Below are 15,963 nucleotides of genomic sequence, written 5' to 3'. Positions count from 1 at the left end.
TAGGGATAGACCATGGTACATTTTACCATCAAAGTAATTCACAAACACAAAACAGAGGCACTGCAAAGTCTCTCTGAGTGAATTCTAACCACATTTTTGCGCACCTACAATGCTCACTGTAGTCAATGGACTGCGGTGTTTAGGTCACGCAAACCAATTCTAGGTGATCTCAGTCATGGCACACAGAGCAGAATTTTTCTAATGCACATCAATAGTAACTATGTTTTCTCCAGGCTCTGTGTTCTCTTTAGTGAAACAAAGGCTGCACCAAAGTCAAGCCACAGTTCTGGAGCACTGGTTCCCAATCCTATGTTTATTTTAGTACACAGTGTCTGGAATCTCATGCAATTGGTCATATTTCAGGGTTTTTCTTACCTTAATTTTTAGGAGTTTTCCTAAGGACTGATTAGCTTCTTTAAGGGAATTATTTAGCTGTTCTTTATTTGACTTCAAATGCTCAATTTCCAATTTTTGTGAGCTGATAAAGTGCTCCAGTGAACTAATCTTCTCATGACAGGCCTCAATTTCTACTTCATTCTAAAGAAAGAAAATGTGCCTAATTACTATGATACCAAAAAGGACACTGAGTTTCATTTTAAAGATGTACCTAACAGCATATCACAAACCCACAGGAATTCCACAGCAAATTTAATAATTATGTTTTAAGGAGTTGAACATTAAAAGGGTAATTTGTCTCAAGTACATATTTTCAATACTACAATCTTGCCTCTAAGAAGACTGTCAGAAGAAAACCCTTATATTTTACTATAACTTGCTTTTACATCTACTTTATATTAATAAGAATGAAAACTGTTAAGAAACAATTATACTAAGTTATTAGCCTACATTCAGCTGGCCTCAAGTTCACAGATATTTCTGCAGTAAAGTTGATGGCTCTTTGCATATAGCACATCTGACAAATGTATTTCCAACAAATTTGTCCTTATATCTTGAACTGGTTAAACTTTCTTCCCTCTTCCTACCAAAAAAACCCATTTCCTGGATTAAACATACTGTTGTTTTCCCTTTTTCAAGGTTATAGTCCTAGTGAATTTTTTTATAGATCAAATGCGTACTGAGTTCTGAGATAAATTAACTTTTTAGAGCTTGTCATGTGGAAAAAAGTTAACACATACTGACCTCCAAGGTAAGTATATGTAGATTTTGGAAATATTGTTAGCAAAATAAATTCTTTTGCAATAGGATCAGCAACACTTAGTAAAATACATAGAACTCAATTAAAAACTCACAGCAGTACTCTTCCTATTTTCTGACTCACCTTTCGGTTTGCTTCTGTCAGAGCACCCTGATGCTCTTTCTCTGCTTGAAGTAGTCTGTCTTGGTACTCTGATATCTCTCTTTTAATTTCACTTTCTTTTTCTTGTAGCTGATTCTGGACCATCTCCAAACACCTGGCCAGTTCATTTTTTTCTGAAGTTGTGAGATGCAGCTGAATCTGTAAATAGTAATAGTACATTCTTTGGTATTTGGAGTTATCTCAATGGAGAAAGAGTTGACCCATTAAACTATTTGAATTGGAAGCATTTTTGAATTTTCCAAAGTTTGGTAAGAAAAAATATTCAACAGTGGCTAAACACAGTGTAAACAAAGAAAAGAACATCTGAACACAAAAGGTAGGACAAGAGGCAAGGAAGGTTCTCGTAAAAGAAAACAAGTGCAAGTTTGCCAACAGCATTAAATCAAGCAGCACTGCCAAAATCAAAGCTTAACCTCTCCAAATGTTGCTCCCTCTGACAGTGACTTGAGAGGTTAAGGGTCACTTCCTCACCCTCTTTAAGATGACAAAACTTTCTAAGCATTTTCATCCATTGTTATAACTACTTTTTGGAGAGCTGGCTTGTATTTCCATTTAGGATTTCTAAAAGTTGCAGAAATATCTGTTCTTTTCCCATCCCACTCAAAATCCTCAATGCCACTTTAGAAACAAGCCCCTGGTTATAGAATTTTTAAAATAAAGTTAGCAGGTCAGATGATCACATAAACTGGTTTAAAGACATACACAAATAAGACCTAAAGTTTTCTAGATGATAAAATAGCCTCTAAGAATGAAATGCAAACAAATTATAAACAAAGGCTCCAAAAACTGTTTCTTCCTTGACTATGTCCTGAATTAAATTAGCACTGAAAGTAGTTTTGAGAAATGCTGAATATTTATCTGCCCTCCTCAGTCTGATGATTGAAAACCTGTAGTAGAGAATTTCTCAACCCTGAAAAATGTCTAGATGACCAGCAGTGGCCTTTATGCTAAGAAAACATAGTTTGGATGGATGGAAGGGGGGGAAAAACAACTAAGTAATCATTTTATCTCAGAAGAGAACATTGGATTTTTTTGAAATTTGGAAGCAATAACCTCTAATACTGTACATTATCACAGATCCCCTTGACTAGCCTCCAGACAGATACTATACTTGAGCATCTGGCTTTGAACACAGAAATAATGCAGATAGAATAACTTACTTTGGTCTTTTCTGAATGTTCTTGAACGCATTGCATTTCTTCAGCAAGCTTATTTCTTTCTTCCTGTAATATGGCAATCTTCTGTTCAGTATTATTTAGCTTGACTTGCAGCTCAGTTCGACTTTCAGCCAGTTCATTTACCTGAAGTAAAATTCCCAGGATTATTTTTAATACATGTGTCATGACTGCCAAAGAATGTACTTCTATGTAACAAGCAGTTTTTAAGATGGATTATTTTATTCCCATAGTTGGTCAAGTTTTAAGCAAGAGTCACAACAGGGTAATAATGTTTTCACATGGCAAGTGCACTATTGTTACTTCACTTTCTTTGGAGCTTCCAAAACACTTATTCTTGATATGAAAACTCAGTCACACAATATCAATTTGTTCTTCATCCTTTTCTTCTACAGGAAAGAGGAAACTATTCTGCATTATTTGATTGCTTAAACTTCTACTTTCAAGCTACCTTCTCATTCATCCTAAGCAAAACAATGTCCTGCTTTCCAGCTCTGTAACTTCAATGAAATTTTATGATTGTATAGAAAACATAATTTTAAAAATAGGATGCTTCCTGCAAAAGTTTGAGGTTAAAATTATTTTAGGATTTAATTTATTAAGGAAGTGGTAAACCCAGAGGAGACTTTATCCTTCCTCCTCCAAAGGGAACTCTGCCCTAATGGAAATGACATTACCTTTTTACATAGAGTGCTCTTTTCACAAAGCGTAGATTCCAGTTCCTTCTCAAGGTCCTTATAAGACATTTTTAGAACATTCAGGATATCCGGAGAGGTTTCACCATCAGAAAAACATTGCTCCTTCAGCTTCAACTCAGCAATCAAGTTCTGCAGCCTCTCTTTTTCCTGGTGCCAGCATTCAAGTTCATGCTGCATGTGAGTCAGCTGCAAAGACAGTGCTTCTGTATCTTTCACCTGCTTTTCAAGAGCACCATTTTCCTGCACCTTTTCATCGAGTTTTTGTTTACAATCCATCAATTCTTGAACAAGTACTTCCCTTGCTTGATCCAATTTGATGTTTTCATTTTTTATTTCCTGACATTGCTGTAACAGCATTATTTTATCTTGCTCAAGACGAGCCACCTGATCAATCAGGACTTGTTCTTTTGCTCTAGCATCTGCTTCCTCTTTGCATGAAAACTCTAACTTCTCACTCATATCTCTGAGCTCAGATTTCAGCAATGCCACAGTATTTTCAAGCTCAACTTTGATTTGTATCTTTTCTTCCTCCTTTTCTTCCAACTGTTTTGCTGTAGTCAAATTTGAAGACTCTAGTTCATGGAATCTTCCTTGCATTTCTTTTAAATCTTTAGCCAAACATTCTTTCTGTGAGGTGAGAACATCAATTTGTAAGTTGGAACATTTCAGCTTTTCAGTCATCTCTTCCATCTCTGTTGCTAATGTTTCTGCCTCTGCTTTGGCAGTTTCCAACTCAATAACTGTATCTTCTAGATTTTTCTCTGACATCTCCAATTCCCTTTCAAGCCTCTCTATTTTATCCTGAAGAGAGTCAGCTTTCCGTTCATTGTCTCTCAGCTTTTCAGCAATGTGACGTTTTTTCTTCTCATCAGACTCAATTTTTACTTTCAGCTTCTCAATTCCACATCTCAATTGGTCTGCTTCTTTCTGTGCTGCGCTGAGTCTTGCAGCAAGTTCTCCTTTTTCCATTAACAAGCCTTCCAAAGATTTGGAAAGCTTTGAATTTTCCATTTCTGATGAACCTAATTTATGCTGCATCGTTCCCAACTCTCTTGCAATCAGCTCTTTTTCTTTCTTTGAATCTGCTGCTTCATTCTGGAGTTTTTCTTTTTCTACAGTGAAAGATACAGCATCATTTTCTAAACTTTGCAGCTTCTGAAGAAGACTGTCTTTTTCACTGGATAATTGATTTGCATCAGATTTTGCAGCCTCAAGCAAATTTGCCTGTGTCCTCACTTCATCCTCTAACCTTCTAATGAATTCAGTAGAATCCATGTTAGTTAACTCTAATTGTTTCAATTTCTCTTGTAGCTTTTGGTACTTCTGATCCAGTTCTTTTTTGCTTTCAGACAAAATACTCAGTTCTTGGCCAATATAGTTTCTCTCAGCTGTGACTGAAACAAGATGCTCTTGAAAGCTAGAAATAGTTTTCAGATTAACTTCCCTCTCCCTTTCTAATTGCTGACATTTCGCCTGGAGCATTTCAATGTCAGGCTCTATGAACAAGGCATGGTTGTCAATATTACCTCGCTCAGATTTTGGACTCCCCTGTCCATTTTCAGCTGCAAGAAATTGTTCCTGACCAGCTCTCTTGGTCATTTCTACATCACCCAACATGACTGCTGCATTAGGCAATCTAACTTTACACATCTCCAGCTCAGACTTGAAGTTCTCAGATTCTTTTTCTGATGAGACTACATGAAGAGATAATTCCTGCTTATTGACAGAAACAGATCTGGGTTTTTCATTTATGCCACTGTTTTCTTCCTTAACAGCTACAGTAGCTTCCTCCAGTCCTGCAAAAGCTGAGTTATTTGAAATTATTTGTGCCTCCTGGAAGTTCATTTCCGAGTTTGATTGCTTAACTCTTATTTTCAAACCTACATGGCTTTGCTCTTTTTCTGTCTCACAGATCAGCTTCAAATTTTCATCAGTCTGTTGTTTTGCCTCTTCCTGAAGCATTTCAGTGGTTATTTGATTTTCACAGAAATAGCCAGCACTCAAAACCCCACTACTGGAAAATGACAGTGCACTGCCATGGTCTGAGGGGCTGGTTATTTTTCCTGACTTATTTCTACACTCATGTTCTCCAGAAATTTTCTCAGTGTAATCTTCCATTAATCTTGCTTCCACAGTCTCAGTTTCCTTTTCACATACAAAGGCATCTCCTGCAGCCATTTTCTCAATGGGGATTATTTTAAGATTACTGTTTTTCAGAGCTGAGTTTTCAACAGGCACTCTTAATTTATAAGGAGTATTGTTTTCTTGTTCTATGTTCTGCAAGGGGTAAGAATCAACCAGTTAAAAAAAAAGGGAGAAAGAATTCATATAAGAAAAAACAAGGTAAGTTTTAAAGCTTCTCTTAAATTAGTAAAGTTCCCACTCTTGCGCAAAATAAATAGATACCCCTCCCTACTTCAGTCTCCTTTCTTACAGAAACATTTGACACTTGTTTATACACACATCTTTGGCCAAAAAGGTTTTAAAGGTATTGAGGGAGAAATTTTAGATAAATTTGCTGAAAGACTATGTGCAAAGATACCACATCCCTCTGTATTTTGGGAAAATAGGTGTCTACATGACAAAGTGAATTACTACTAGCATTTCTAAAAGTTCAAAGATTACTGCTCAAGTATGGATTATTTTTCTTCTTTCTCCAAAAAAATAGTACTGCTTCTGTGAGGGACAATTTTCAATAGAATTTTTGCAAAAAAAAAAAAAAAAAAAAAAAAAAAAAAAAAAAAAACCAAAACTATCTGGGTGACCACAATCAAAGGATTTACATAAAACTCATTTGCATGACAGCAATTACTTACATTTTCGATATCTGTGCACAGCAGCGAATGAGAACTTAAATCAAGGACCTGTAGTTGGAGTCTTGCTGCTTCCAGCTCCAAAGAGAGATTCTCAGTTTGTTTTCTTTCTGCTGCCAGTTTGCACTCCATCTCCATAGTCACATTATTCAGCTTCTGCTGCCATTCTTCCTTTTGAGATAGATTTTGCTGTTTGAGATGATCTATTTCTTTCCTTTCAGAAAGTATAATTTCTTTCAGCTCTTGTATTTCCTCATTTTTCATATTCTCTTGAACATGAAACTGATCTTCAAGCACCTTGATGGACTTCTCATATGTCTGACAGAGCATCTGAAGTTCTTCAATTCTATTTTCAAGGTTGCATTTTCTTGGAGTAATACTCCTGAGCTCTCTAACAGAATCCAAATTGTGATCATTATGACACTTTTCAACCAAAACTTCTGTTGCATCCTCTGAAATTACTTCTACCGAACTGTCTGTCTGATTCATTTCCTCTGTCCATTTGCATGAACCACTGTTATGAGAATCAACCACCTCACTTAGTTCTAATAAACAGGGGTTTACAGAAAGGTCTGAGGAAGAATCTGTGGCCTTAGTTTCATCCAATTTAGGCAGCGTGTCATCTTGGCTGGATGACAGTGACACCTGCACAGAATCTGCATGAGCACTGCTCTGACTTGTCGACAGTGAAGAATTTTCTGCTTTCAGTATTTCAATACAAGACTGCAGCTCACATATCTTTGAGCTCATACTGCTGTGCTGTTCATATAATTTTAGGTGTTCATCTTGGAAAGTCAAAAGCTTCTCTCTTACTTCTGCAAAGTGTACTTTAACTTCTTTGCTGGACAATTTTAAATCTTCATAGTCAGAAGAACTGCATTCCTTAAGTCTGAAGGACAATTCCTTATTGTCAGAACACATTCTCAGGTCACTGTTATCACTTTGATCCATAAGTTCATCAGGAAAAACAGCTTTCTCAGCTTTTAAATTGCTATCTGCAATCATTTTATCATCTGTCTCCTCTTCCTCCTTATTAATACTTGTGCTACCATTGGTTTTAGCATCTTTCAATCCAGAGGCCAATGCAGTGTTTTCATTCTGCAACCTCTCACACATTTTCTCAAGCTCGCTCAGCTGGTTTATTGTTACCTGCAAAGAGGATGCCAGCAACACTGATGAGGGACTTTCATCTATTCCTCTTTTGCTACAATCCTGGGAAATGTCACTGCAATTATACTCCAATGAGTGGCCATCTTCCTCTAATACTGTAAGCAAAGAATCTGCAGTTTTCAGTTCTTTAACAGACAGTAGTTCTTGCTGCAATCTCTCTCTCTCTCTCACACTTTTCTCAAGTTCTACTTCCATGCCTTTTAAAGCTGTCTCCAGCTGCATCACTTCTAACCTGCAGTTCTTTAGAGAGATTTCGCTATCCTCAAAATCCATTTGAAGAAGCTCAAGTTTAACCTGGTATTTATTCAGCTCAATGTCCTTTTCTTCCATGGACTTTCTCAACTGCTCTGAACAGAGTCGTTGCTCACAATTAACACTGCACACTAGAGGTTCATTTTTTAAGGGTAGTTCCTTCCCCAGTTGCTCCTTTTCTTGAAATACAAAGCCACATTTCTCTTGCATCGTATCTTGTCTTGTGCTGACATTTAACCTTTCCTGGCTTAAACAGTCAAGCTCCACAGAAGGCACATTTTGGATGCTGGAAAATTCTGACTGCAGTTGCTGAAGTTCATGAACCAAGTCCTTTTTTATTTCTTCTGAGACTATTAGTTTATGTAAGATATCTTTGTTCTCACTAAGTACCTGTTCCTCTTGTTCTAATTTTGCTTTTTTTTCATCTAATTCAATTGTCTGCTCTCTGAGAATGTTCATAATTTTTCCATTTTCTTCTTCTATTGATTTATACTTCACCTGCAAAACTTCAAGCTCTGTTTTGATTTCTTCTGTTCTTGACAGAATACGCTGTCTTTCCTCCTCATGTTTTCCAGACATTTCAGAAATTATTTCTTCTTTTTCCTTTAAACTATCATAGATATTTTTATTTGCCTCCAGTAAAGCTATTTGTTCTTGCTTTAAAGCACTGCTTAAATCCCCAAGGGCTGTATTTTCTTCAGTAAGTTCACCAATTTTTTTACTGTATGAGCAAATCATTGCAGTCATGTCCTTCTTCTCTGAATCCCATCTTTCAGACATGAGTTTCAGCTGTCTTAGTGACTCCTCAAGCAATTTATTATTGATCTTTGAATCCTGAAGCTCAACTTCTCTGTTTTCTAATCTTTCATTCAAAGTTTGCAGTTGCATGTCCTTTTCCTCAAGAATAGCTGAAGTTTTTTCAGCTAATTCCTGATGTGCTGAAATATCCGCTTGCAAATTACTGATGTGCTGCTCATTTTCTGTCATGAGGCTTGTGTACATCTGTTCTACTGCAAATAACCTTTGTTCTGTTTCATTCTTTGTTTGCAGTAAGTCTTCATACTGCTGCTGCTGATTTGAATTCAGCTGCTTTTGAGCTGCTAAAGAACTCTCAAGAAGAGAGATCTGCTCTTGTAAATTGGCCAGATCTTTAGTTTTTCCCATTTCTAGAAGAGCTCCTGCACATTCATGATCCAGCACCCCAGTGTTGGAGTTAGTTGCTCCAAATTGCAAATTCTCTAAAGGAGTTTTATCCTGTCTGCTTTTAACTTCTCCATCTTCTGTCATTTCTGAAGTATCTTTTGCTTTTACAAGACAACAGATTTTTTCATATTCACCAAGCAGATCATGATAGCACTGCTCCCTTTGCAGTCCTTGACTTGCTTCCAATTGTAACTTTTCTTCTACTTCAGCAACTTGGTTGGTGAGCTGGAATATTTTACAGGACATATTTTCTATCTCTTTGCAATACCTTTTATCAGAACATTCTGCTTTCTGCTTAAATTCATCAAAAGCTTTTTTTTGTTCTTCTAATTCTGCACTTTTACATTCCAGCATATCTTTCAGTTCTCTAATCTCTGTGGATTTCCTGTCATTTTCGGTTTGCATTATTCTAAGTTTCTCACTATGCTCATGATTTTTGCTTTGCTGATTTTGAAGGGAACCCTCCAAGTTATTAATATGAGCCAGCATACCTTCCTTTTCAGACTTAAGTTTATTTATAAGATTATCAGTTTCATTCTTCCATTGAGAAAAAACAGCAGCCTCTTTTTGCAATTCTTCACATTCTCTCTGCTTTAATCCAAGAAGTCTCTGCAAAGCTTCTGATTCTCCCTCCATCTTACTTATTTTACAGTCTTGTTCTTTAATATGATTATCTTTTTCCTTAAGGAGACCTCGGGTAGACTCTTGTTGCTTTTCCATGTCAGCTAAAGCTATTTTCAGGTTCTCCAGTGAAAGTGAGCTCTCTTGCCTTTTAAATTTCTCTTCCAGTAACTTCAGCTCCACTTCCAGAACAGCATTCTTATCTGTAGAAGAAAATACCATCAAATCTTTGTCAGTCAGTCCTGGCAAGTCTTCTGATAACTTCCCAGATGAGGTGATACTATTTACTTTTACTATTTTCAATTCTCATTCTACTGCAAAGCATCACTCTTAAACTAGATCTCTGGATGAAGGATGTTTATATTACTTTAGGCTACTGGGCACTACATACAGTCAGCTTTCCATAAAGGAACTGCTAAATAGAAGTTTTCTATTTAAAAAAGATTCTATGAAAACAAATTTGCTGGTAAGTTCAGTACACTTTGATTCTTTTCAAAACAGCATCTCTTCAGGAACCAAACATGTTTACAGACAAAAAAACTCATTTTCATTGACAACAAACTCAACGTTCTTAAAAAACACTAATCATGTTCTACAGCAGAAACTCTTTACTTAATTCACAATGAAACTTACAGCATTGCAGGAAACATCCAGAAATGGTTCTGTAAATTTAATATCATAACTCACTTTTCATCTCTTCTGCAAGATTTTGGCTTTGCTTTAGAGATTGCTTGATCATATTTAGTTCTTCCTCAAGGTGGTGGATCTCTCGTGATTTCTTTTCAAGTTGACAATTGAGAAGATTTTTCTCCTGCTTCACTTCCTAAACCAAAACCAAATAAGGCCATATTTCATGTAAATTGATAAGGAGCTCAACAGACTCAGTTCATTTAAATCAAAGTAAAGATATTCCACTAGATCCTGTTAAGACTTTGGGAATCCATGCCTGGGTTCCTAAGCATTGCTTGGAAACATAAGCTGAATTTTTTATTCTTCGCGAATTGACAGCATCAGAGAGATGCTGCCAGTTGATGCAGTCAGCATCACCTGTTAGCACAGAACAAACAGCTCCACATGATTTCACAGAAAGAGATGGAGCAGGACAGATTCTACAGAATCTGAGCTGATTAAGTCAGGCTACTTTTCCAAAGTAGCTCAGTAAACAAATCCCTGCAATGGCATCAAAATTAACATGAAATGTGTAGATCAGATTTCACCTGCCATCTCATGTAGAGACAAATTCTCTTTCCACTGAACATCAACAACATGGCAACACAGGCCAATTTATATTTAGAACTGCTTACACTTTCAGATGGTTGTTTTGCAATTAACAGCACTTTCTTTCAAATAAAGTCATTTTTAAAAACTCCAAACAAGCAAACAGAACACACTATGACCACCACCAAAAAAACACTGTGTAACTACATGGCACCCAGGAAACAAAATTCAAGTTCTTCTAAAGAGACTCATCCTTGTTCTCCAAACTCCTGTGCTCTGGACAACAGATGCCATGGAACTGGCATGGTCCAAATGGAAACAGACTGTCAATTATTCATCCATTTACTACTAGCAGATGGGCATAGGATTCACAAAAGCCAAGCTCAAGAAATGGAAAGGTCTGAATGGAAAAATTAAAAGCTTGCTGGCATGGCAGGGTTGTTTTTGCAACAACATAAATAAATTACCCTCAGAACATGATTAAAACTGTCACTGTCACTAACAGTTGTTTTCCCTTCTACTCACAGCCTTCCCTACCCACACTTTAAATAAAAAATCCAGTCACATATAAATTTAATTAATAAGCTTTCTAGCAATCTTAATAAATCGTCCAAGATGTCCAAGCATCTAAACCCCTTGCATTCAAAGCTGCAATGCAAGTATATGAATTAAACTAAGCCATTCATTACAAAACCTAGGGTGGTCTATGGAAAGAAAAACAAGTTTAAGGAATTAAAATGGCTGAAAGGTTATTGAAGTGAAGGGAGACGACCATCCGATTGATGAGCATCGACTCTGATTTATTGATCCAATCAGTCACTTTTTATAACAGTGTTAATTAAGTTCATGCATATTGCAAAATCCGAGCTCACGATAGGCTACAGAGAAAACTCTAACCCCTCCTTTTGTTTACAATACCTGTGGTTTGTTTATTGAAACCAAGATTTGTGTTCTCACCGTGATATGAAAAGTTCTCAAAACCTTCATATCTGTTCCCAGAGCAGCCAAGGACAGAATGTTTACCTGTTATGAGAAGACTGTCTGAGTCTCCTGCTGTTTATAAAAAATGTGCCTGAGAACCTAATTATTTACAGAAAAAGACTTCGGAACTGCTGCTTTATGGCTGCTTTTTACTTTTCCATCAGCTGTATATTTTCATGGCCTCTTTCTTTAAGCCATGTTTGAACTAAGCTCTCCACAAAAGGTCCAATTATTTCAATTTGGTGCAAACATTCCCAATATCCATAGAATTATACATTGGGTTGGAAGAGACCTTAAAGGTCATCTAGTTCCAACCTCCCTGCCATGGGCGGGAGCCTCCCTTGCTAGACTGGGTACAGAATTTTTTCCTAGTGTCTAATACAAACTTACCCTCTGTTAGTTTGAAATCATTTCCCCTTGTCCTGTCACTACATGCCTTTGTAAATAGTCTCTCTCCATCTTTTTAATAGGCTCCCTTCAGAAACTGGAAGACCACAATTAGGCCACCCCAAAGCCTTTTCTCCTCCAGATTGAACAAACCCAATTCTCTCAGCCTTTCCTCATAGGAGAGGTGCTCCATTCATCTGATCATGCCCTTGGTGGCCTCCTCTGGACTTGCTCAACAAGTCAATGTATGAGAGAGAGCCAGTCAGCTGGGCCAAAACCATGCAAAGTGCTGTTCCAGCAACAGTCACATTCCAATAGCTGGGAATGTTCTCAGACATTGCAATCTACCAGCAAAAATGTACCTACATTTTCACACTACACTAAACCCCTACAAATGTTTGTGAAAATCTGAACAAAATTCACTATTTTAATTTAGACTTTTGCTGAAAATTTTGAATGTAATTTTTTGGCAGAGACTATGCCAGGTTATTTTATATCTGCTGATGACAACTGGTAACAAGCAAAATGAGAGTGTTTAACAAAACCAAATTGCAACACGGATTACCCAGGTGTCCAGCTGGTTTTCCTACTTACTGCTGATTCTCCAAATAAAGGATAAAATTTGCATCGAGAGGTCTCCAGTGGCAAAACTGGAACAATTTCAAGTGCAGCTGTTCTGGTTGCCACCAAAGCAAAACAATGTAACTGAGAAGACAGAGGAGACTTTAAAGTGAAAAGCTTTCTGCATGTTTAAAGCATACAGAAACTTCTCTGAAATTACCTTCATTTGGGAGAAAGTTTTTCCAATATTGCATATTTATTGGACTGTCTTATTCTAAGACAGATGCATGTTTTTAAAAGAGGAAATAATACTTGTACAAAGTCACTGTGTTTAACAGTATGAATCAAAGCAGCAGTCAATGATTCTAGAATTTACTTTCAAAATCAAACATGTATTTACTATTTGACTTTCATTTCAGAACCCAAAGCAAGCATCTCTTGAAACACAATTCATTTTTTTTAAAAGTAAGTCCAACATGAACTAGAACCATATCATCAGCATTACAGCCATGAATCCTAACCACACACCTAACTCCAGAAACTGCACTGATTTCCATGATGGAGGCCTCATTTTTTGTTACAACTAGGATGAGTTATTAAGATGGTCCACAAAAGTGTTTAAAGATTGCTTATGGGGAAAAACACAATTGTGAGCACATGCTCCAGAGTATCAAGTGTTTACAAATTGCTGATTTACGGTATTAATTCTGCCAAATACTCCTCAGCATTGCTCACCTGAAAGCTTCTTGTCAGGTCAGCTTCCTTAGCCTGTGCTGCTGATAAAGTCTGCTCTGCTCTGCACAGCTTCTGGGTGAGATCACCAGTGTCGTGTTCCAAGCGTTGTTTTGCTGCCGTTACCTGGAAAACCAACGTTGTAATCACAGGAACAACTTCCTTTTTTAAACTCCAGTTCTTGAAATCAATATTCTGCTACAAAACGAAACTACATTATTTTATCCCACCCTGAACCCAAGAGTTGCTTTACTGGTGTTTAGAGAAAAGTTGCTGTTTGCCTTTCCACTCCTTTGCTTCTGACCAAAAAGATGGGATTTCTCTAAAATACATCATTTTCTAGACTGTCTGAAACAAGATTAATTCATCCAACTTGCAGCTACATCACCACAATGATATCTGTAGGACAGAAATGAGATTGAAATACAATTGGCTTTTTGCTAAGCTGTGGGAATCAAAGTCAGGATCATAACTGCAATTACAGCTCTGTTGACACAGATTTTTTAAAAAATGAACAGGTTTTAAGTCTTTCAAAAGAGTTCTAAAACACTCCAGATTAAAAAGGAAGGAAATGACACTAGTGGGTCAAAAAAAAAAAAAAATCTATTCCGAGGTCATCAAGTAAACTACCTTTCTTTGAAAAGGCACTTACTGTCCTCTCAAGTTAATAAATTTTTCAGTAAGCATATACAAAAGAATATGCATATAATAAAGAAGCCTCCAGTAAAAACTTTTGACTGAATGTAGCCCCACAGCTATATTTCTAAAATAAAACAAGACTGCAAGAAATCTGTTGGCAGTTTTAGAAATGATGTTTCAGTTTAGGATGCCTGCAAATGGGGCTTCTCAACACAACTTTTAAGAACATGTGGCCCTTTTTAGAAAATCAGTTACTCTTGAGCTCAAGGGTTTTTGGAGGCTTATAAACGTTCCTTTTTTCTGGTCACCCACTCTTGAGGCTTGTGCTGCTTTCTAAACTACTGAAAATTGGGAGTTTGTGACAACTGATGTGTTTTAATAGGTACCTGCTGCCAAAGCTGTGGAAGAGCTCCTTCATACTGATCTTCCTTACACAAGCCATAACACTCATCTGATTTGGTGGAGAACCAGTTCAGGGAGTTAAATTGATAGCAAACATTTGGTTCTGCATACACATACGCTAATTTAAATGTAATATTTTCTTTGCTTTTTTATCTCCTCTATCAGCTCTCTCCAGGATCACATGAGGAGGGCATAGGTAGGGTATATGAAAATGGGACTGTTTTTTCAAAGGGCTACTGACCTGTTGGTCAGTATCTCTACCATCAAACTACACCTCTGCATGGTGGTTCTTTGGGTTTTGTTTTGGTTTTTTTCATAAAGTGATCAGCCTTAGATGCTCCTTTCTCAGATTTATTTTACCTGCACTGCCTGCATTTACGCTTCCTTCCCTGTGAGAAGTGGACTAGTCACAAACTTTTAAAAGTCTATAATTCACATGTAAATATATAATATTTTGGTAAGAATATCTATGTATTTTGGTAAGAATATCTATCAGAACATCTAATATATACTGTAAAAACATTCATACAAGACACCACATTAATTATTTTTTTGCTCTATGTATAATTACAGTGCTGTTGAGACAACTAAATGCCACTCTAGCAGTGGACTTTAATGCTAAAAAAAGCCTACTTTGTCAAATTCTGCCTGCAGAACGTTGAAGTCACTTTTGGCTTGCTGTAGCTCCTGGTTCAGTTTGTTTCTTATCTGGTTGCACTGCTGATCCAGTGTTTGCAAGGCACGCTGCTGACAAGAGAGTTCCTAGAACACAGTGGCAGAGATGCAAAGAAATAAACACATGACCACAAAATGCCTCTATTTTGGTTACTGCAGAAATAACAACTGATTTTTATCAGTAGGTACTCCCTGCTCAGGGACACTTGTCTTACACAGCAAACAGTTTAAACACAGCTTTAACTCATGAGGCAAATGCCACATAGGCAAGAATGACACTAACCCAATTTATGTCATCTGCTCAAGAACTTAATTATTGTAACATTCCTGTCACAGAAAGGGAAAAAATTGAATCCAAAAGTAAGAGAAGCAATATTGTTAAAAATTTTCATACTAAAGGTATATTTCATATTAGAATTAGATTACAGTACAAGTAGAGAAGTTCATCTCTGCTATTACTTACCATACTATAAGTTAGGGTTTTTCTCACAATGTTGCACAAATTTTGTTGCAAGAAGATGCAAAACAGAGCCTTTAAATAGGATGTGACAGACTAATATTATAAATAAATGAACGTTAAACAAACATTTTATGAACCTGTAACAGCTCACAGATCCTAACCACTGCAGAAAAAAAGTTCTTCTTAATTAATGGCCTTGCTGAACAATTTAGAATGGCAGTATGTGGGCTAACATATTAATTTTATGAAGGCCTTTATTTAGCTAACTAAAAAAAGGAAAAAACCTGGACATAAGGTTTATAGGCCTTCAACCCATCTTTTGATTAATATAATGATGCTACAACTATTCAAATGCAAAGATCAGTTGTCCCAATTTACCACTTCTAGACAAGGTTCAGTATCAGTTTGAGATCCTAAGGTAGCATCTTGACTAACAGACTTTGTAAAACCACTTTTTCATTCAAGAGTGCTAGTAGCAGCACTGTTTATTGGCTACCCCACCAGCACTTCTCTGCTGATTATTTTATCTGTCTGGACATACCTTAGAGAAAAGGTTTCAGGTTAAACATTTGACACAACAAGCAGTCTTCCTCAGGGCAATGCCCTTACATTCAATCCCTAAAGCAAACTTAAAATGCCCATCTGAAATAGCACTACC

At 36.8% G+C, this 15,963-nt stretch overlaps 1 protein-coding gene across 1 annotated transcript in view; it reads right to left on the bottom strand.

The window, feature by feature from the left end:
• CENPF (centromere protein F) overlaps window positions 1-15,963 on the bottom strand; it is a 35,553-nt gene that overhangs the window by 7,018 nt on the left and 12,572 nt on the right. Inside the window, exons 9-16 of the mRNA XM_063152177.1 lie at window positions 14,804-14,932; window positions 13,133-13,255; window positions 9,938-10,073; window positions 6,008-9,453; window positions 3,171-5,468; window positions 2,479-2,619; window positions 1,280-1,456; window positions 376-537 (exon numbers count right to left, since the gene is read on the bottom strand). Coding sequence (XP_063008247.1) covers window positions 376-537; window positions 1,280-1,456; window positions 2,479-2,619; window positions 3,171-5,468; window positions 6,008-9,453; window positions 9,938-10,073; window positions 13,133-13,255; window positions 14,804-14,932 — 6,612 coding nt within the window. The remainder of the gene's footprint in view (window positions 1-375; window positions 538-1,279; window positions 1,457-2,478; window positions 2,620-3,170; window positions 5,469-6,007; window positions 9,454-9,937; window positions 10,074-13,132; window positions 13,256-14,803; window positions 14,933-15,963) is intronic.

Source organism: Melospiza melodia, chromosome 3 (genome assembly GCF_035770615.1).
Source record: "Melospiza melodia melodia isolate bMelMel2 chromosome 3, bMelMel2.pri, whole genome shotgun sequence".
NCBI lineage: Eukaryota > Metazoa > Chordata > Aves > Passeriformes > Passerellidae > Melospiza > Melospiza melodia.
The sequence above is the reverse complement of the archived record's forward strand: the minus strand, read 5'-3'. Positions and strand labels throughout refer to the sequence as shown.